This window comes from Solanum pennellii, chromosome 9, assembly GCF_001406875.1.
Source record: "Solanum pennellii chromosome 9, SPENNV200".
NCBI lineage: Eukaryota > Viridiplantae > Streptophyta > Magnoliopsida > Solanales > Solanaceae > Solanum > Solanum pennellii.
Genome location: NC_028645.1, coordinates 81,962,010 through 81,982,243, shown reverse-complemented (window position 1 = coordinate 81,982,243; position 20,234 = coordinate 81,962,010). Strand labels below are relative to the sequence as shown.

At 28.5% G+C, this 20,234-nt stretch overlaps 4 protein-coding genes and 1 pseudogene across 5 annotated transcripts; 4 read left to right on the top strand and 1 right to left on the bottom strand.

Moving 5' to 3' along the window:
* Positions 1 to 720: 720 nt before the first annotated feature.
* On the bottom strand, positions 721 to 1,686 carry LOC107031071 (pathogenesis-related protein STH-2). The gene is made up of 2 exons (XM_015232276.2): positions 1,458 to 1,686; positions 721 to 1,106 (listed from the first exon to the last, which is right to left on the bottom strand). Exons 1-2 carry the CDS (start codon positions 1,624 to 1,626, stop codon positions 916 to 918), a joined length of 360 nt encoding a protein of 119 aa, XP_015087762.1. The 5' UTR covers positions 1,627 to 1,686; the 3' UTR covers positions 721 to 915.
* Positions 1,687 to 4,916: 3,230 nt separating this feature from the next.
* Positions 4,917 to 6,301, top strand: LOC107031673 (annotated as a pseudogene). The gene is made up of 2 exons (XR_001458270.2): positions 4,917 to 5,178; positions 5,793 to 6,301. The product of XR_001458270.2 is annotated as a pathogenesis-related protein STH-2-like (transcript).
* Positions 6,302 to 9,904: 3,603 nt separating this feature from the next.
* On the top strand, positions 9,905 to 11,176 carry LOC107031672 (pathogenesis-related protein STH-2-like). The gene is made up of 2 exons (XM_015233113.2): positions 9,905 to 10,184; positions 10,608 to 11,176. Exons 1-2 carry the CDS (start codon positions 10,001 to 10,003, stop codon positions 10,904 to 10,906), a joined length of 483 nt encoding a protein of 160 aa, XP_015088599.1. The 5' UTR covers positions 9,905 to 10,000; the 3' UTR covers positions 10,907 to 11,176.
* Positions 11,177 to 14,573: 3,397 nt separating this feature from the next.
* On the top strand, positions 14,574 to 16,346 carry LOC107031670 (pathogenesis-related protein STH-2-like). Its single transcript, XM_015233112.2, has 2 exons — positions 14,574 to 14,837; positions 15,804 to 16,346. Exons 1-2 carry the CDS (start codon positions 14,669 to 14,671, stop codon positions 16,100 to 16,102), a joined length of 468 nt encoding a protein of 155 aa, XP_015088598.1. The 5' UTR covers positions 14,574 to 14,668; the 3' UTR covers positions 16,103 to 16,346.
* A 572-nt stretch (positions 16,347 to 16,918) lies between these two features.
* Positions 16,919 to 19,540, top strand: LOC107031561 (28 kDa ribonucleoprotein, chloroplastic). The gene is made up of 4 exons (XM_015232978.2): positions 16,919 to 17,478; positions 18,547 to 18,648; positions 18,760 to 19,032; positions 19,221 to 19,540. Exons 1-4 carry the CDS (start codon positions 17,050 to 17,052, stop codon positions 19,272 to 19,274), a joined length of 858 nt encoding a protein of 285 aa, XP_015088464.1. The 5' UTR covers positions 16,919 to 17,049; the 3' UTR covers positions 19,275 to 19,540.
* Positions 19,541 to 20,234: the final 694 nt, after the last annotated feature.

Below are 20,234 nucleotides of genomic sequence, written 5' to 3'. Positions count from 1 at the left end.
TTTAATTGGAGCAGCCCATCAGGCGTTACTGGACTCGGAGAACACCGACTCGTTATCCTTCCACTGCTTAGAGCGGGAACTTATCGTTGCTCTGTGAAACTAGTACGATGCATCAACTTTATCCGCATGAATGTTCCCCCCCAAAAAAAAAAGTGGTGGTTTAATTGGAGCAGCCCATCAGGCGTTACTTAACTCGGAGAACACCGACTCGTTATCCTTCCACTGCTTAGAGCGGGAACTTATCGTTGCTCTGTGAAACCAGCCTAACGCGCTCCGCCCCACTTTAGGAATCAAGTAGTCCATTTCTTCAATTGGGCCACATGATCCAACTCTAAGCTTGGACAGGGCAAGCCAGAAATTAGCCCACCAAGCCCAACCATCTGGTACAGCCCAACATTCCACCACATTAATGCCCCCATTTGGGTTACAAGCCCACATTACTAAGCTCGGCGTACAACACTCTCTCTAATTCTATTAAAAAAAACTAAATGTTCCTATTTTATAACGATGTGGTATAAATTCATTTCAGTCTCTAAAAGAAATGTTAATGTGTACATTTTATCTACTAATAATCACTGCTAAAAAACCATTCTAACGTAATCGTAATACTCCCTTTGTTTCAATTTATATGATATATAGTTAACTGAATATGAAAATTAGTCGATATATGTACTAAGTCGAAACATTCTACATAATAGTAACACTAACTGATCACCACAATTTTAATTTTCGAAAAGTACTATAAGTATTTGATAAGCAAAATTAAAGGTTGCTACATTATTAAGAGTTCTTAATTCCCATGATAAACGTGGAAAAAGAACACACAACTCAACAAAAAGCACTATAACATTAATGAAAACTCAAACCATAATCTCTCATCTAAAAGATTTAACTTTTTAACGAGGGTATACTTTATTATATAATGTCACAACACGTTATAGACTTGCAAACACATCCTCCATTTCCATGAGCTTCAAATTTTAGGTCATAGGAAATTGACTCAAGTTTGTCTCCAAGAACATCTCCTTCAATCATTGAATATTTGGTCACCAAATTCTTGTCATCAATAACATGAATCTTGTGCTTCAAGTACTTGATTGGTGAACCTACAATTATTCCAAAAAAAATGAACTTAACGAGCCGTAGGTCTATCAGAAATAACCTCTTTACTAGACAAAAGACAGGTTATGGTCTAAAAAACTCCGCCTCCGATCCCCAGTCCCCAGACCTCACTTGTGAAAATATAGTATTTTCTTGGAAAATTTAAAAAGTTAACATTTTGATCAATGCAATAGATTTTTTGATAGGAAACTCACACGTCTAATATTTCAGGTATGTAACTCTTATAACCGAAATACGTTAAATGTATTTTTAACCCTTCACTTAATGAATTTAATTAGTCCTATCCACTAACCATGCAAAAAATATTTACACAATCAGATCGATTATTATATTACCTTCAACAAAGTTCATCTTTTTGATGCTTCCATCTCCCTCAGCCTCAATATTTTTAACTTGTGGCATCAACTTAGGAATAAGATTATCAGAATCAACAACCAAAGCTTTGAACAACCTAGTAGGGGCAACTGGTGTTGTGGTCTCATGTGTATAGCTAGTGACACCCATGATGTTATTAGACAAAAAAAAAAAAGGATATATAAAATGTTGTGTGTGAGAATGTGTGATAATGAGATATTGTTAGATGGTATTTATAGGTGAAAAAAAAAAAAAGTTACACTCTTAGAGTTAAATCAACAATTAATTCCTTTTACCTTAATTTCAACATTCAAAGTAGTCCATTTTTGACATTTGTGTCATTTTATCTAGATGTTCTTGAAATGTACATTCTTTTTATATTAATCTAATAGTACTATCTTAGATAATGTTGTTGGAGAATTTTAAGTTTTATTTGGTTTAGTATCCGTATGAAAGTTCGATTAATTCAGATTTGTGTTGGGTAGGCTCTGTTTCTCTATCAAATATTTTTTTTCGCATTCAGCATTCGAATTCAAAATTTTAATGAAGAAAAAAATAATTTTATTCACTGTACTACATAGCAGAGAACTGTATGTTAAATGGTCTAATAATTTTAGTGGTTATAAATCTCTTTCATCTTGCTTCTAAATTGAATTCTTCATGAGTAAGTTAAGATAAAATATTAATATGAAAGAAAAAAAATATATGAGAATTTTGGCACACTAAGGTTTTTGGTTTTCCTTAATGACATTCACTATTTATTTAGGTCATGTTTGATTAATAAGAAGAAAATATTATTTCAAAAATATATAAATATAATATATATAGATATAATATAATATGGATCCATAGTTAAGGTCGAAACTAGGATTCAAATCCTAAGTCAAGGTTGAGAGCCGGTATTCGATACTTAATGGTGATGTTGAAAGATAGATTTTAGAAAAAAAATTCCTTACTTTACGAAAGAAAGTCATTTTCTAAAAATTTGATAAAAATAAATCTATTTAGAAAGCATTTAAGTCAACCAGACATGAAAAAATTTAAAAATACTTTTCTTCGAAACAAATACATCCTAAATAATACGTCAATGTTTGATTTATCCAAGTATTCGATTTTATTTTTTATTTGCTTTTTATTTTCATTATTATTAATTACCAAATCAAACTATTAGAATTCTTTTAAATAGAATGCCCGAAATGACCCTCCATTTAGGTGGGTATTTCAATGAAAATTTATGATTAAATTTTAAATAGAATTGCTTTTAAAATTTATCAGTCAAATAGAAGCTACTATTCCTCAAAAGTTCTATAAATGTATTATTTTAGGGGAAAATGTCAAAAATATTATTAAACTACTTGAAAGTTATAAAAATGGCATTCGTTTATAATTTAACTCAAAAATGTATTTACTATCAATACTTTGATTCAAAAATACCCTTAAACTAAGCAAAATGAACAAAAATGCCCTCCATTTGTAGTTTGGTCTAAAAATATCTTTGCCGTCAATACTTTGGTCCAAAAATACATTTATTGTTATTAATGGGTCAAAAATGCTCACTTTTTAAATAAATATATTATTATTTTCTTTTTAACACATTTATTTTAATGATATTTTTTAAATTAACAAATGTTTATCTTATTTCAATTCAGAAAAAAATGACTGAAGAAATTTTTTATTCTATTATCATTATTTTTTATCGTCATGTAAATATAAATTAATTATGAATTTTCTATGATCTTATATATACATAAAATCTATTATCTGTTCAAAGTGTACACGAAATTATTCTATTTTTATTTGTTAAAGTAATTTTAAAAGAAAGAAAACGAAAATAGTCTCTTTTAATAATTTAATTAGGAAGAAGATGTGTTTAAAAAGAAAACAATAATATATTTATTTGAAAAGGGGCATTTTTGACCTATTTTATAACTACAGGGGCCTTTCTAAACCAAAGTATTGACTACAAGGGCATTTTTGAATCAAAATATTGACGGTAAGGGCATTTTTTAGACAAACTAAAAATAGAAGGTATTTTTATTCCTTTCACATAGTTTAAAAGCATTTTTGACCCTTTTTCTATTATTTTATAAAGAATCGAAAGTATAATAGCTAATAATTTTAATCAGTTATCAAATAACTCCTAGTTTTATTTATTTCATTATTTTTCTGTAATTGAGAATATATGAAGATTATAAAACGTCAATAACATTAAAAAAATAAAACAGTAACCCTACTTAAAATATGAATCATTTATTATATAAATTTAAATTTATCGAACCTCAACGACAAGACAAGGTAGAGTGCATATAAAATTTCTACTTTCACATTATTAATTGGCTTAGTCAAGATTTCATCAACACTAAAGATTTTACTATAAGACAATATTTAACTTAATTAGTCAAGATGCCAAAATTTAAATATATAAACTTTTTATTTTTACACTGAAGACAAACTATATATCCTTGTCCTCTAACCCACCAACCAAAATATCAAAGGAAAAATAGTCCCAAAAAAAAAATTAATAAAAATACTTATTCGTAATCGATATTTTACATCAATTTGAATAAATAAAATGATTTAATCAGACGTTGTATCGCTTATCCTTTCATATTTTAAGCTATAGCCTTATTACTTTTTGTATGTTAATTATCATATTATTATTCGTAATAATAATTCATTTGATTGTATTTGTTTTAGTATAATATATATATATATATATTAAAAAATAAAATTAGTAACATATGTACTAGGTTTCCACCGTCCAATAAATTAATTATTAGAGAATGATGACACAATATGTAGATAAAAAATTAAAAAAAAACACGAATGTCAACAAAGTACTGCTCTGAATGTAGAAATTAAGATTAGAGTCGATGATTGAACTCTTGTGATGTGTTCGGTACGAAATAAAATATTTTTATGAAATAATATTTTGTTAAAAAAAATAAATAGTTCATAATGATTTGATAAATAAGTAAAAAATATTATATATATGAGTCAGTTGAAGCGGGGAGTAGGGATCCGGGGTGGTCAAACTATTAGGGTTAAACACGATGAGGGATAATGAACTTGTAATGTTATAGATTTTATTTTTCCTATTTTTTAGGATATCTTTTTTTTTTTGTATTCTTAAGAAAAAATAATATCAACTCAAGTGTTAATCTCGAATTTTGAGTGTATTTTACGCAAATATCTTATCTCTATCTTAGAAAGGTAGAAAATTATTTTTAGTGCACCATCAACTCAAGTTAGTCAATTCAAAGCAAGTTTGAAAAGGAAATATAATAGTGAATAAACCCATGTTGAAAATAATGGGAAAAATAATATTTTTTAAGTTAATCAAACATGAAAAAAATAAATAATTTTATTTTATATTATTTAAAAAATTATTTTCCTTTTGAACACACCCTACAATATCCCTATAAATACCATCTTAAACTTTCATTAAAACACACACCTCAAAACATTAATTCATCTTATCCTCTTTGTTATAAAAGCAAATATAAATCAAAAACATTATGGGTGTGAATACCTATACTTATGAGTCAACAACCACAATTTCCCCAACAAGACTATTCAAAGCTTTGGTTCTTGATTTTGACAACCTTGTACCTAAATTGTTGTCACAACATGTTAAGAACAATGAGACTATTGAGGGAGATGGTGGTGTTGGAAGCATCAAGCAAATGAACTTTGTTGAAGGTTTGTTATGATTCCTTCTTTCACTCGGCGTCTGTTATTTTTATCGAAGCTCGACTTACTGATTACTTAGATAGCGATAATAATATGTCTTACTTTCGAGATTTTATATCTCGTATTATTGGAAAACATATCCGTGGATATGCATGATAAAATTAGTCCATGAAATTATAACCCGCCCAACTCACTTCATTTTTATTGACCTGCTTATTTATTAGCTCAAAAGACTATCAATAATTGATTTAATATGTATCCCAAATTGACTCGTAAAAAATCTTGTCTGAATATTTTTTTTAAAATTATTATTTTCTTTTGACAATTGACATATATATAGTCATGATAAAGAGAGAAAATAATTTTATAAGCTACTAAAAAGCAACAAATGAAAATTTAAAACTATTTATAATTGAATAAGTTAGTGTTATGACCCATATTTTAGACTAGTTCAATCCAAGTAACTTTTGACTCGTCGATTTATAAATTTATTCTATTTTAACGTGCTTAAATTCAATCCTAACTAGTTAATTTAACACTTCTATGAATAACCTGATAATTGTAAAAAATGTTTATACACCGATAATAAACGAAATTTAATTATTATTTCTTATTGATGACAGGTGGTCCAATAAAGTACTTAAAACACAAGATTCATGTGATTGATGACAAGAACTTAGAAACAAAATATTCACTTATTGAAGGTGATATTCTTGGAGAAAAATTGGAATCAAAATTACCTATGATATCAAATTTGAAGCTAATGATAATGGAGGTTGTGTTTACAAGACAACAACTGAGTATCACACAAAGGGTGATAATGTTGTTAGTGAAGAAGAACACAATGTAGGCAAAGAGAGAATCATGAATATTTCCAAGGCTGTAGAAGCATACCTTCTCGCGAATCCTTCTGTCTACGCTTAAATATTGATGAAAAAGAATCAGTTCTACACGTGAGAGATTACGTATGTGTTGTGATTTTAAATAATTTAAAATGTGTGTGTTGTTTTTAAGAAGTTTAAACTCTCGAATGAGAGACGTAGAAGTTGATTGATGTTGTGTGTGTATTTTCCAATTGTATGTCATGGAAAGAACTTTCAATAAAGAATATTGTCACAAGCTAATCCTCAAATATTTTTTTTCATGATTTGAATTTTACGAATTTCTAGAATGATTTAAAGTGATATTAGCTATAAATGATTATTTGTGGGGGTTTATAGTTAGATATTTATAAATAATCAGTAGTAATTTATTTACTAAATTCATGTAAATTGTGTTTCATCATTCTTTTATGTTTTTAATCAAACATTTATCACGATTACAAATAATAAAGAATTTGTGTTGAAAAGTCTCATACTGAAAGCAAAGCGCTTCCTAACAAACGCGATTTCGTATCTTAAGAGACTCAAACTCAATATCTCAATTATAGATAGAGTAGTAGAAACTACTATTCTACAAAAGTTCAAAAATTTGAAAAAATAAAATAAAATTGTGATAAAAAGACTTTTCAAAATAATCAAATTCATAAAAAATTCTCCAAACAGTCTGTTAAATTATCATGGCTAAAAAGTGAAAGAAATATTAAAAATGATTGATTTCCCATTTTGATTTGAAAGCAAACTTTTTTGTGGAATTTCTATCCACCTCTATTTTAAAGGCGTGAAAATTAATATTATATTTTATATAAATAATATCATATTTGATAATTAGTTAACCGTAAGTTTTATAATACGATGTTTAGTTTATAATTTAAAAATCAGTACATCTTAATATATGTGTTGAGGGAACCATGCATAAATTATGAGGCATGTATTATTATTATTATTTTATGATAAATAGAAGGTAAAATGAATAATAAAATAATACAATAATACATATAACTAGTTGCAGCAAGATTTTTAGAAAAAAAAATTGTATATTTCTTTCTCATCAATATATAAAATAACATGAACATGCTATGTTACTGTTGTCTTATTCTAATATTATATGCAATCAAACATCACATTTAATCACTATAACAAAAACGACTTTTAACGATATTAATTATTGATATTAATAAAGAGTGTTAAAGTTTTTTTCGATATTAGTTAAGTGTCATTAGAATCAACTGTCGCTAAAGGCTTTAGATACATTTTTTGCCGCTAATGATCATTTTTGTTGTAGTGAATAGTTGAGATTTTTTTACTCTTAATCTTAAGTCTCGATTTAAATTTTACATTTAATTATTTTTTTAATTAAAGGTGACGAGCTCAGAATAATTCTATAAATACAAATTTAAATTAATCGAATTTCATATTCTGAAAATGACCTTTGTTAAGTTTTAAGGGAAAAGACTAAAATATGCCATTGAACTTTCTGAAAAGGCTCATTTATGACATCAGTTAAGAGTTTGACTCATTTATGTCATTACCATTAAAGTAAAGGCTCATTCATGCTATTATTTTATAATAATGGTTTTGCAAAATCAATTTTGACACGTGGCCAATTGTAACTCGGTCACGTCATCAATTTTTAAATTAAAAAAATCAAAAAAAGTAATATGATTTTTATTCAGAATTTTAATTATTTTATTAAAAAATGTTGACGATCAATTATAATTTGGCCACTTTATTAATTTTTTAAATAAAAAACTTAAAAAATTAAAAAAAAATTCATTATTTTAATTTTTCTATTAAAAAATTGATTGAGTGCATAGAAAAATTGCCACTTTCACATTACCAAATGGCTTTTACTTAGTCAAGATTTCATCAACTCCAAAGATTTTACTATAAGACAATGTTTGGCTTAGTCAATTAGATGTAGACATTTAAAAGATTTTTCTATAGAGAAGAAACTACATGGTATACACTACATATCATTATCCTCATTCCCACCCCACCCAATTATCAAAGACCAACTAGCCTCTCAAAAACATAAAGAACTTAAAAAAAGTTATTCGTATTCGATATTTATATAACTAGATAAGATATAGAGAGAAGTATTTAAAATACATTTGAATTTGACGTAAATTATTAATTTCATCTTTACTATTAAATATATTCATTTATTTGATTAGCTGAACTTAAATATATTTTCTTGATTTTGTAAGATGAGTGAAATACATCTTTATATTTTCGTCAAGTTTAGGAGTATTTTCAATACTTCTCTCGATTTTTTTATTAAGAGTCTCATTTTTCTACAAGAATTTGAAACCACTTGCTACGTCATGAGACAGATTGAAGGTGTATTAAATTTAGTTAATCAAGTAAAAAAAATTCTTATAAAACTAATAATAATTTAAAAATAAAACTAATAAATTATATCAAATTCAAAAATGATTTCATTACTTCTCTATGAGATATTTAATTAAACAATACATTAAGCTATACTACATTAATATTTGACAAAAATATTTTTCAAATTAATTACCTAAATATAAACTGACAAATTGTTACTTTCAAAATGATTTTTTTGAAAAGTTTTTCTTTTTCAAAGCAATCAGAGTTAAAAGTTTGATCAAATAAATTATTATAACGTAATATAAACAATATTGAATATAAAAATATATTTTTATTTATAATACATAAAACACCTATCAAAATATCATCAAATTCAAACTCAGGAGACCGTAAGTTTCATTACTCATTTTCTTATTATATAATTTAATGAGTGAAACTAGATAATTTTGAATTCAAAAAATTAGTATCGACGGATAATAATATCAACAAACGAACATTCTACTGTTATTAAGGGTCGTAGTTAAAATGATAATACTTATAATTTTATTCTTAACGAGAGGTCTCAGAGAATATAATGAACTCCTTTATATATAGAGTCGTTCTTGTTAAAAAATGTTATATTCCCTAATATGAAATTTTTCAGTGCAAATTTATATTTAATCGAATTTCAACGTAAATAATATCGGTGAGAAAAAACATGATGAGCACTACCAAGTTGGTAGGTTCCTAAAGTCCAATCAAACTTAATATCGTGTCACCAAGCCTTATTTTTATAGACCATATTGTATAAAATTCTCCCAATGTCACAACTAACAAAATTAATTATCAAAGATAGTGACACAACATGTAGAAAAAAATAAAAATAAAAAATGGACACAATTGTCAACAATGCACTGCTTTGAATGTTGAAATTAATACTAAAGTTAAGATTGTTCATGACACGAATTCTAAAATTTCACCAAACTTTTCCAACAACATATACACCTTTTTAGATCGCGATTTAACGATTTATTTTAATTATAAGATAATATTTTGTTTGATATATCCGTTTCTTTTGGATTATGAGTGATAAGGTAAATTCAAAAGATTTAAATAGTTTTCACTCTACTTGTAGTGAATACGAGTAATTGTTCACCACTTGTCCAAAGATTTATATTTTTTCTGTCCAACAATATTCGTTCAGTATTGACGGTAGACACTTTTTTAAAAAATTATAAATAAAAAAGTAATTTTACTATATCACCCGTTGAATATAACTATAAATATAACATTTTTAAAAAAATGTGATAAAAAATGACTATAATTAATAATAAGGATAAATTAAGAATGATGTGTAAATTATCCATTGATTTTATATCGTGGATAAGTATTATTGGACATTTTATAATAGTAGAGTACTGAACAACTATTATCGAACAGGATCGAGTTTTATATGACTTTTCAAGGTAGGGACAAAACTTAAATAATAATCAACCAAATCTCACTTCATTTTTTGTCCTATAAATACCATCTAAAACTTTCAATATATCACACACACTTCAAAGCATTATATTCATCTTATCCTTTCTCTTTCATATTTTTTTTTTCAAAATACAAATATTTAATCAAACATTATGGGTGTAAACACCTTTACTCATGAGTCCACAACCACAATTTCCCCAACAAGGCTATTCAAAGGTTTGGTTCTTGATTTTGATAGCCTTGTACCTAAATTGTTGTCACATGATGTTAAGAGCATTGAGATTGTTGAGGGAGATGGTGGTGCTGGAAGCATCAAGCAAATGAACTTTGTTGAAGGTTTGTTTTATGTTTATGACCTTATCTTAAACCAGTTTTTTTCGATTCGATGTTCGATATTCATAACGAAGTCAAATCTCATATATTATCAAAATAATATATAGTCTAAATTAATTTATGAGAATTTTTGTCAGAATATTTTCTTATTTAATGTTACTACTTTACACATATACAAGGTACTACAAAAAATTTATATATACATAAAAAATAAAACAAGCAAAACAACTAAACTAGTAATAATTGGACATGTTATGTTATATGACCTACATTTCAGTCCACGTAACTTTTGGACGGATCAATAATCTGCTTATTTATTAACTAAACTTATTTTTACTCTGTTGTTTGAATGATCTCATAGTGTAAAAAATTATTTACGTTGATAATATATATGAAATTTAATTTATTTTTTTTTGTTAATGACAGGTGGACCAATTAAGTACTTGAAGCACAAGATTCATGTGATTGATGACAAGAATTTGGTAACAAAATATTCACTTATTGAAGGTGATGTTCTTGGTGACAAATTGGAATCAATTGCCTATGATGTCAAATTTGAAGGTGCTGGAGATGGAGGTTGTGTTTGCAAGACAACAACTGAGTATCACACTAAGGGTGATCATGTTGTTAGTGAAGAAGAACACAATGTAGGCAAAGGGAAAGCCATTGACCTATTCAAGGCCATCGAAGCGTACCTCCTCGCTAATCCTTCTGTCTACGCTTAAGTGATTGAAATATGAATCAGATCCACACGCGAGAGATGATCATGACGTGTTGTGATATTATATAACTATATATACGTGTGTTCTATTTCTAAAAAGTTTAAACTTTTAGCTGAGACAATCTAAAAAAAAAAAGTTAGATCATAAAGTTCCAAGGGCTTGAGTTTTATATTGTTATAGTTTTTTTATTGTGTGTTTTGTTCCTTCCATTTGTATGTCATGGAAAGAACTTCCAATAAATAAATATTGAATGCTTTTGCTTTCTTTTTCTTGTACCAAGCCTTAAAATATCCTTTTCAATTATATTATATGAAGCCCAAGGCACAATTTGTGAAAATTTTAAGATTTGCACAATAAATCTGAACTTAACGGGAATTATTAGTTTCATTTTTAAATTATTTATAATTTTATAACATATTTGACTAACTCAACTTAAATACACCTCAATCTGCTACATGACATAACAAGTGGTCTCGAACTCTTAATAAATAATCGAGTTAAGTGTCGAAAACACTCGAACCTTGAAGAGAATTTAAGGGTGTATTTTGCTCAAGAAGCAAGATTAGGGGAGTATTTAAGTTCAGTTAGTCGAGTAAAAGGATGTTCATAAGGCTGTCAATAGTTTGAGAATGAAACTAGTTTATAATTCATGCCAATTAGTTTAAAGCATGTTTCAATACTTCTCTCTTTAAAAGGAGAAGTATTACTATTTCCCCCTTTATTTATATTACGCGATCCTTGTTGACATTACATATCTCAAAAAAATTAATTAGAGGCGTATATTACTAACTAGCCTTATTATTGAGATTTTGGAACTCTAAATTTGTATATTTACACAAATATTTATAACTTATTTTAGATCAAAAATTTCAAAGATCTTTTATTTTTGCGTCAAGTCTAACTACATCATGTAAATTGAAACGAATGGAGTAATAAAACAATTAATTCCGACCATCTATAGTATAGTTTCCTTACTTCATAAGATATCATCATAATAAGCGTGGATGATTGATTCGAGTACGTAGTTATTTCTCTCCTAATATCTCAATGAGAAAGGCAAATTTAAGATTTAAAATCGATGTTCTCTTGAGATGTCAAAAATTAATGGCGTTGCATACTTTGACATTGTCAAAGTTCCACATTAAAATTAGGTCTATCAAATTTGGAGAAAATATTTTGGATGTTATAATCACAACAAGAGTTAGTAAAGATGGAATAGACTAGCAACAATCTGATAAAGAGTTTTTTTTTTACTATGATAAATAAAAATTAATAATACGTAAAATAATCAAATGAGAAAACTAATTAATTCTCATAACATAAATTGAACATAATCTAAAAAAGATCAAGTTAGATTCGAATAAAATATTTTTCAGGTTTTATATTCGTATTTGAATTTGATTAAATTTAAATTTATATAATATCAGGCTTATTTCTAGGGATATGCTCTCGACAAGATTTTTATTATTTTTAAAAATTTAAACTTGAGTTGATTAAGAACAGAAAAATCTCAATAATTATTCTTTTTATCACAATCCCATGTATATATTATAGTTTTTAGACATGTGTAACATCTCAAGCATATATCGATGACTAATCAGTATAGATATTTTTAAAATGGCATAATACATAAATATGTCTTTAAATTGGCTTCAAATCACATTTACGCCCTTCAACTTTGGGTGTGCACAAATAGACACTTAAACTTGTATAAAGTTGAACAAACAGACACACATGTCCTACATGTCATTTTTTGTCCTACGTGTATTGTGCCATGGAGAACTCATGTGTTTATTTATTTAAAAGTTGGATAATTAAAGTGTCTGTTTGTGCATTATAAAAATTGGAGGTCAAAGTTAAAATTTGAAGCCAATTTAGAATCTAATATATGTATTATTTTAAAAATAATATTTATTTGATGAGTTGTACGATATGTATTGTAATTTGCATCCAAACATGACATAATTCCTACTTTCACATTACCAATATTGGCTTTACTTGGTCAATATTTCTACACTTGTAAAAGATTTCACTTTTAAAAAAGAAAAAGGTAAAATAAAAATTTCCAAAATAATAAATTATTATTAGATAATAATTATTTAAATATATTCATATTTATATTTTTTATTTAAAATAAAATTTTAAGATCTAAAATAAATAAAAAATATAATTTGAATATACTCAAAATATATAAAAAAATCTTATTCATATAATATATATAACTTAAATTCAAAATTATTTTATTAACTATACATAAACAAAAGCTTCCAAAAACTATATGTGGAAAGTCGTTTAAAACCATATTCTTAATTAATTTATATTATCCTCCCCACCTACACACCCAATTACTAAGAGGCAACAAACAATAACCTATTATTATTATTAGTCTTATTTTATGTGAAAATAATAGTAAAAGTAACTTTTTTACTTTATATTTTTAATTATTTTTGAAAATATATTTAATCATCAACTATGTTGACTTGTTACATCAATCCAAATTAATTCGTAATTAAATAGAATTGGGTTATATTTTTCGAAATTTATCTAAAATAAACCTCAAGTAAGTTTATTTATCAGTAAAGCTTGAGCAAGGTAGATTGAATCGATCTTTTGATATATATTTATTAAATATGTAAAAAAATAATCTTAATATTTATCATATAAAAATTATTCACTTTCACAAAAAAATTATGTCCAATAATCTTTTTTTTTTATGATTATAATACCGAATTTTTTTGTGATAAAGTTATTTGTATATTTTATCTTAATTTTAATTATTATCTTGTGTATTATTAAAAAAAAATACAAAGGATTTGGATATATATGACACAATTTTGATATGGAGTATACTTTTAATGTGTCATCAAGCCTCATTGTTAGACCATTTTGTCATGAAGATATCCAAAGCCACAACCAACAAAATTAATTTGAACTAAGTGACGCGCAATATGGAATATATATTTTCGTTTTTCATCTGATATTTGATATTATTTTCAATTTCGATTAATAATGTAAAGTTTGTTAAAACGAAAAAAATATTCTTTATAGAATATCTTCATTTTAGGATTCAACGTTCAAAATATAAGTGATTGAGAATAAAGTTGTTTTCATCTTTAGAATTCAAAATTAAAAAACTTTGATTTAGCGCAATGATAAAGGTGAATGTAACAGATTCATTTAAACCTAATATTTTTAAAATAAATTCATAAAAATTGTGAAATTAGGACTTAGGCGTAACTCACACTTTATCTAACTTTGACACCCTATCTAGTGCTTAGATTTGGTGCGTGGACAATTTTGATGATACGATGTGAAATTAGGTCTTAGGCCTAACTCACACCCCAAAAGTTAGCTTAAAGGGAGGAAGATTGTCTAAGTCTTATATGGAGTCCACCATCTCATTTATCATCAATGCGAAACTTTTGTATAGAAGCGTAAATCCATAACATTGAAATATAATGAATTTAAAACATATAATTTAAATTCTGAATTTGCTTTTTACGAGACGATAACTACACCATCTAGAAAAAATGGATATAGAAGTCAAGAATGGCCTACTTTGAATATTGAAATTAACATTAAAGCTAAGGTTGGTGATGACTTCAAACTCTAAACTCTTAACTCTCACTCCATTTTATACCCTATAAATACCATCTAAAACTTAGCATTATATCCCTCAACTCAAAACTAGCTAGCACATTAATTTCACTTCTTATATATATTCTCTTTTTTTATTACTAAAAGTTGGAAAAAATATTTTAAATTATGGGTGTCACTACCTATACACATGAAGCCACAAGCACAGTGTCCCCTAATAGGTTGTTCAAAGCTTTGGTTGTTGATGGTGACAATCTTGTTCCTAAATTGATGCCAAATGTTAAGAATGTTGAGACTGAGGGAGATGGAAGCATTAAGAAGATAAATTTTGTTGAAGGTAATATAATTAGTTTTTGCATTTATCATTTTTACTACCTTGTTAATATAAATGAACGATCTGATTGTGTAAATATTTTTTTCATATTGTTAACGCATATGACTAAATAAATTCTTAAAGTGAATTCTGTTAAAATTAAACACGTCTAAAGTATTTCAGGTTTTTGAGGTTCAAAGCTGAACTGTTAGGTGTTTAAGTTTTCTATTTGGACTATCATTAAATTTCTCGAAAACACGTTTGAACTATCAGTCAATATCACTACTGTTCAGATAAGAAAAGTGAACAATTGATAATTCAAGTGTGTTTTGATATGTATGTGAGTTTTCTACGTGGACTATCAAATGTTTCTCCAAACACATTCGAACTATTTTTTCTACCTAAAATATCACTACTGTTCAGATAAGAAAACTGAATAACTAATAGTTTAAGTGTATTTTAATAAATATTTGGTGATAGTTCATATATGAAACTCATACATTTGATAATTTCGATATAAAACTCAAATTCAAAAAATCAAAATACTTTTAATGCGTTTTTAATAGAATAAAATAGATTTCAACTCGTTCATTTAACATATATATAGATATTCTTCGAAATATTTACATTGATTATATTACGAAACTTATAGGGATAATGCCCAAGTACCCCTCAACCTATGCCCGAAATCTCAGAGACACACTTATACTATACTAAGGTCCTATTACCCCCCTGAACTTATTTTATTAATAATTTTTTACCCCTTTTTAGCCTACGTGGCACTATCTTATGGGCTTAACGATGTTTGACTTTTTTTTTCAAACTAGTGCCACGTAAGCTAAAAAGGGGTAGAAAATTACTTATAAAATAAGTTCAGGGGGTAATAGGACCTTAGTATAGTATAAGTGTGTCTCTGGGATTTCGAGCATAGGTTAAGGGGATACTTGTGCATTTTCCCAAACTTATATATTATTTTGTTAATATCATCAGGTGGTCCAATAAAGTATTTGAAGCACAAGATTCATGCAATTGATGACAAGAATTTGGTAACAAAATATTCACTTATAGAAGGTGATGTTCTTGGAGACAAATTGGAATCAATTACCCATGATGTCAAATTTGAACCTGCTGGAAATGGAGGTTGTGTTTGCAAGACAAAAACTGAGTTCCACACAAAAGGTGACTATGTTATAAAGGATGAAGAACACAACGAAGGAAAAAAACATGCCATGGAACTTTTCAAGGCTGTCGAAGATTACCTCCTCGCTAATCCTTCCATCTACGCTTAAATGATGAAAAAAGAATCAGACTTGCACGTACCTGAGTTGAAGAGTTATACTAAGGGGTTTGAGTATTAGTAATTTTTGTACTTTTTTTTTTGTTGTTGTTGTTGAGTGTGTGTTCTTTCCAATTTCTATATAATAATAATGTCATGGAAAGAATTTTGAATAAGATAAGACAAGCTTTAGTTATGAAAAGTTTGTACTAAACATAAAATGTGTTGTTCGATATATATGATATGATAGATTTATATATTGCATCTTTTATTAGTTTCATAATTAATCCAACGCAGTTGACTGACGTGTCTGCAGTAAGTGTCGATAAAAAAAATCAATCTTGAGCTTCCTTTTTCATCAACACTTGCTGCACACACGTCATGGGAGAATAGATGTCAATCGATAACAAAAATATCTTAGAAACGTAGTGTTTTGGTTTTTTGACATATATTTCAGTTACCGCATCATTTCCTTATTATTACTATTCCTTTTATTGAATACTCAATACAATCTTGTATTCTCTTCACTATCGTATTTTCTTTTTAAAACTACGTTAATCAGTTATGCACTAAACATAAAGGTCTTTCAAAAATAATTTCTCTATCTCCGTTACGATATTACATGTGTTGTACTTTTGTTTCCCATTTCACTTTCTAGAAAGTTTGCTAACATATTGTGTGGCTAATAAAACACCAACATTACAAAAAAGATTACCAAAATAGCCAATAAAAAAAGAGTTTCAATTCAATAAAAAATATAAAAGCAAAAATCCAAAAACCTTATCAATTATACAATATCCACCTCATCTATATTTTTTTCCTATCTCTTTGGATTTTCATCTCTCCATTTCACCACTCAAATAAATAAAATAAAATACTCACTAATAATATCCCTCCATTTTTTCTCAATTCTTCTGTACGAAAAATTTTCCGATCAAAAATTGAAATTCCGGCGAAATCATGGCGGCCGCAGCTGCCACAGCAATAGCTTCTTCGTTTTCCAGTCTTCATTCTATACGTACTAAATCAAATTTGACTAATTCCGATCATCTACTTAAAATTTCATCAACTAGAACTCCAAATCTAACTTTAATTTCATCGTCGGTAAGTGAACTGACGTCGATTTACAAGAAGTGGAGGGTATTGCCCAGGCTATCAGCTGCGGTGGCGCAAGAGGAGGCGGAAGCGGCGGTGACGGAGGAGGAGGTGCCGGTGCCGGCGCCGGCGGTGGATGAGGAGGAGGAGGAGAAGGTAGGAGAGGATTCCGATGGGAGTAGTGAAAGTGAAGGTGTTAATACTAAGCTTTATTTTGGGAATTTGCCGTATCTTTGTGATAGTGCACAACTTGCTGGGATTGTTCAAGACTATGCTAGTCCTGAACTTGTTGAGGTATGCATTTTACATAAATTAGAGCGAAGTATGAGTATTCGTATAGCCAATTTCATCTCGTATCTCGTATACATCCGAATCCATTTGAATACAATGTATCTGAAACAAATTACATCGAATTTTGACTCTGTGTATCCGAGATAACGCGTGAGATAGTGTATCTGAGGACCAAAATATGGCACAAATGGTAATATCAAAAACCCATGGGAAAACTCGTAATTAGGCTCTAAACTAGTGGGATTTGTGTTCTTACTGAATTGTTTAGTTGAGGATTGAATTTCTATATATTATTGTGTTATAGTTACTTCTTGAAGTAGATTAAGGTGTTTGATCTATGCTCTGGTTTTTGTGTTACCATTTTGTGAACCACATTGACGCATTAGGTGTTTACATAGAGTCGTTGATGTTGATGATCTTGATTACTATCTCATGGAAAATAAGTACTCGTAGAATAAATAGGTGCTAAAATGTGAGTGTACGTCGTACCACCTTAGCTATGTTATGTGGATCCTTCACTTATATATCTTGACGTATTTGTGTCGAAAAAATGTGATAAGAGATGGGTGCATTGTCGAAATCCCTCGAGATGTAGAAAACAAAAATTGAATTTACCTTTCCATATACTTACACATACTCGTAGATACATACCCGTCTACAAGTTCATGTAACAGAGCCAACAAGTGCAGCGTATTGCTTCATGAATAAGCTGATGTTGAATAAGTTCCAAAAGTGACTAGTATTTGAACCGGAACTTGAATATGAAAGTTCGCAATTGAACTTTGTGATTGTATTTAGAAAATAATACTTTCCAGTTTTGACTCAGTTAGTTAAGTGAAAGTCAGTTGAAATAATGAGAGCGAAGGTGATCACTTGCGCGCAAAAAGGTTTGAAGCTTGGATTGAACTTGACGGAACTGTGCTCATAATTAAAACGTTATAAAAGCATGTATGCTGCGATTTAACCATCTTTTTAATGCTACGAGAAAACTTCCTCCTAATCAAAACCAAAATGTTCCTCCTATATATGTCCCAAATGTATTTTACATGCTAATTTGTCCAATTTCTCCAGGTTCTTTATGATAGGGACACAGGTAAAAGCAGAGGATTTGCATTTGTGACAATGAGTACTCTTGAAGATTGCAAGACAGTCGTCGAAAATCTAGATGGAAGAGTAAGAGATTACTTCAATTTGCTTTCATGAATCGATGTTGAATATTACAAAATATTTCTGACGTTGAGCTTATCTGAGGCTATGTACTAAAGCATGATTTACTGATTTCAGGAGTATGGTGGCAGAACCCTAAGGGTGAATTTCTCGGATAAGCCTAAACCAAAAGAACCACTTTACCCCGAAACAGAACACAAGCTCTTTGTTGGTAATTTGGCGTGGTCAGTCTCATCTGAAAGTTTAGCGCAAGCATTTCAAGAATATGGAACTGTTGTTGGTGCTAGGGTACTGTATGATGGTGAGACCGGGAGATCTCGTGGCTACGGTTTTGTGAGCTTTGAGACTAGAGAAGAAATGGAGAATGCTCTTAACAATCTCAATGGAGTGGTATGCATTTCTTGAACTCTCTTTTTCAAATCAGTTTGAGTGTATCTCACGTGAATGCATAAATATTGTATATCATAAGTGATATAATTGCATAAATATTGTATATCGTTGATACACGAAACTTCAATTTCGTGAGAAAAATGAAAGAACTACTTACAATTTTACCCTTTTGTATATGTGTTTATCAGGAATTGGATGGAAGGGCATTGCGAGTTAGCTTAGCACAAGGGAAGAAACAATAAGATGGGACAAAATTCTTTGTATATTAGTTGTATAAGTTGAAATTTGCCATCTACAGAAGAACAATTTTAGTTCATGGATTAAGATGGCTAAAAAGGCTTTAACTAGGTCAAAAGGAGATGTAACTATTTGTATTACATCACACATACAATGAGCTTTCTTTTTTCTTCTTCTTCTCTTTCCTTCATTTTATGATTTAGAGAGAGATGTAATTGTTCCTTTCATCATATTTTAGAGAACTATTAAATGAGTCAATTAGTACAAGCAATTTCACTAGATAATGCTTGGGATCTATTTCTTATGGAAATATACTAATTAAGGAATATATTTTCAATTACGGAGCCTAATGCTCACGAGTAAGTTAGTCTAGTCTCTCGTCTAATCTTCACCTTCTTTAGTGGCCACGTTGAAATGTTCAATGTTGGTCTACAATCTTTTCTTTTTAAGATTGAGCTTGTTCAATTGAAGCTAATGTTATGTTGTCCTTCCTTATTCGAGAGAGGTTTAGACCATAGTCGGGAGTCGGCTGAATTTGAAATGAAATGAAAATGAAAGAGTAAGTAAAAAAAAATGGGAACGCTCTTGCACTATAAGTCACTTCATTTAAGTCGTATATCACCCCTTTATATTGTAGTCACATCTTGCTTGGTTTTAATAATTTCTTATTAATAAATATATATGATCATTGTGATTCAAGAAAACTATGACTCATGAATCGTCTTATTTCCTCCATCCCTTCCCTATCTCACCCTATATGTACTTTTAAGAAAATCAAATTTTAATTTATTTCACAACACTTCATTGGAGTAATTTCTTGTTTTGCGTTGCTATCTATTAGTCATATCTTGCCTTACTAATAAAATTACAAAATTAGGGTCGTGTCCGGATCATGGTTGGGTTCGGGGTTAGGGTCGAGGTCGAGGACTCGGGGGTCGATTCTCGAATCAGCGTTAGGGTTGGGT

Excerpts from the sequence above, each read along its gene's own strand:
- LOC107031071 (XM_015232276.2), bottom strand. The coding sequence starts at position 1,626 with ATGGGTGTCACTAGCTATACACATGAGACCACAACACCAGTTGCCCCT. Across the intron at positions 1,107-1,457 it reads AAAGATGAACTTTGTTGAAG|GTTCACCAATCAAGTACTTG; the intron begins GTAATATAATAA and ends GAATAATTGTAG.
- LOC107031670 (XM_015233112.2), top strand. The coding sequence starts at position 14,669 with ATGGGTGTCACTACCTATACACATGAAGCCACAAGCACAGTGTCCCCT. Across the intron at positions 14,838-15,803 it reads GAAGATAAATTTTGTTGAAG|GTGGTCCAATAAAGTATTTG; the intron begins GTAATATAATTA and ends TAATATCATCAG.
- LOC107031672 (XM_015233113.2), top strand. The coding sequence starts at position 10,001 with ATGGGTGTAAACACCTTTACTCATGAGTCCACAACCACAATTTCCCCA. Across the intron at positions 10,185-10,607 it reads GCAAATGAACTTTGTTGAAG|GTGGACCAATTAAGTACTTG; the intron begins GTTTGTTTTATG and ends TGTTAATGACAG.
- LOC107031561 (XM_015232978.2), top strand. The coding sequence starts at position 17,050 with ATGGCGGCCGCAGCTGCCACAGCAATAGCTTCTTCGTTTTCCAGTCTT. Across the intron at positions 18,649-18,759 it reads TCGAAAATCTAGATGGAAGA|GAGTATGGTGGCAGAACCCT; the intron begins GTAAGAGATTAC and ends TACTGATTTCAG. Across the intron at positions 19,033-19,220 it reads TTAACAATCTCAATGGAGTG|GAATTGGATGGAAGGGCATT; the intron begins GTATGCATTTCT and ends TGTGTTTATCAG.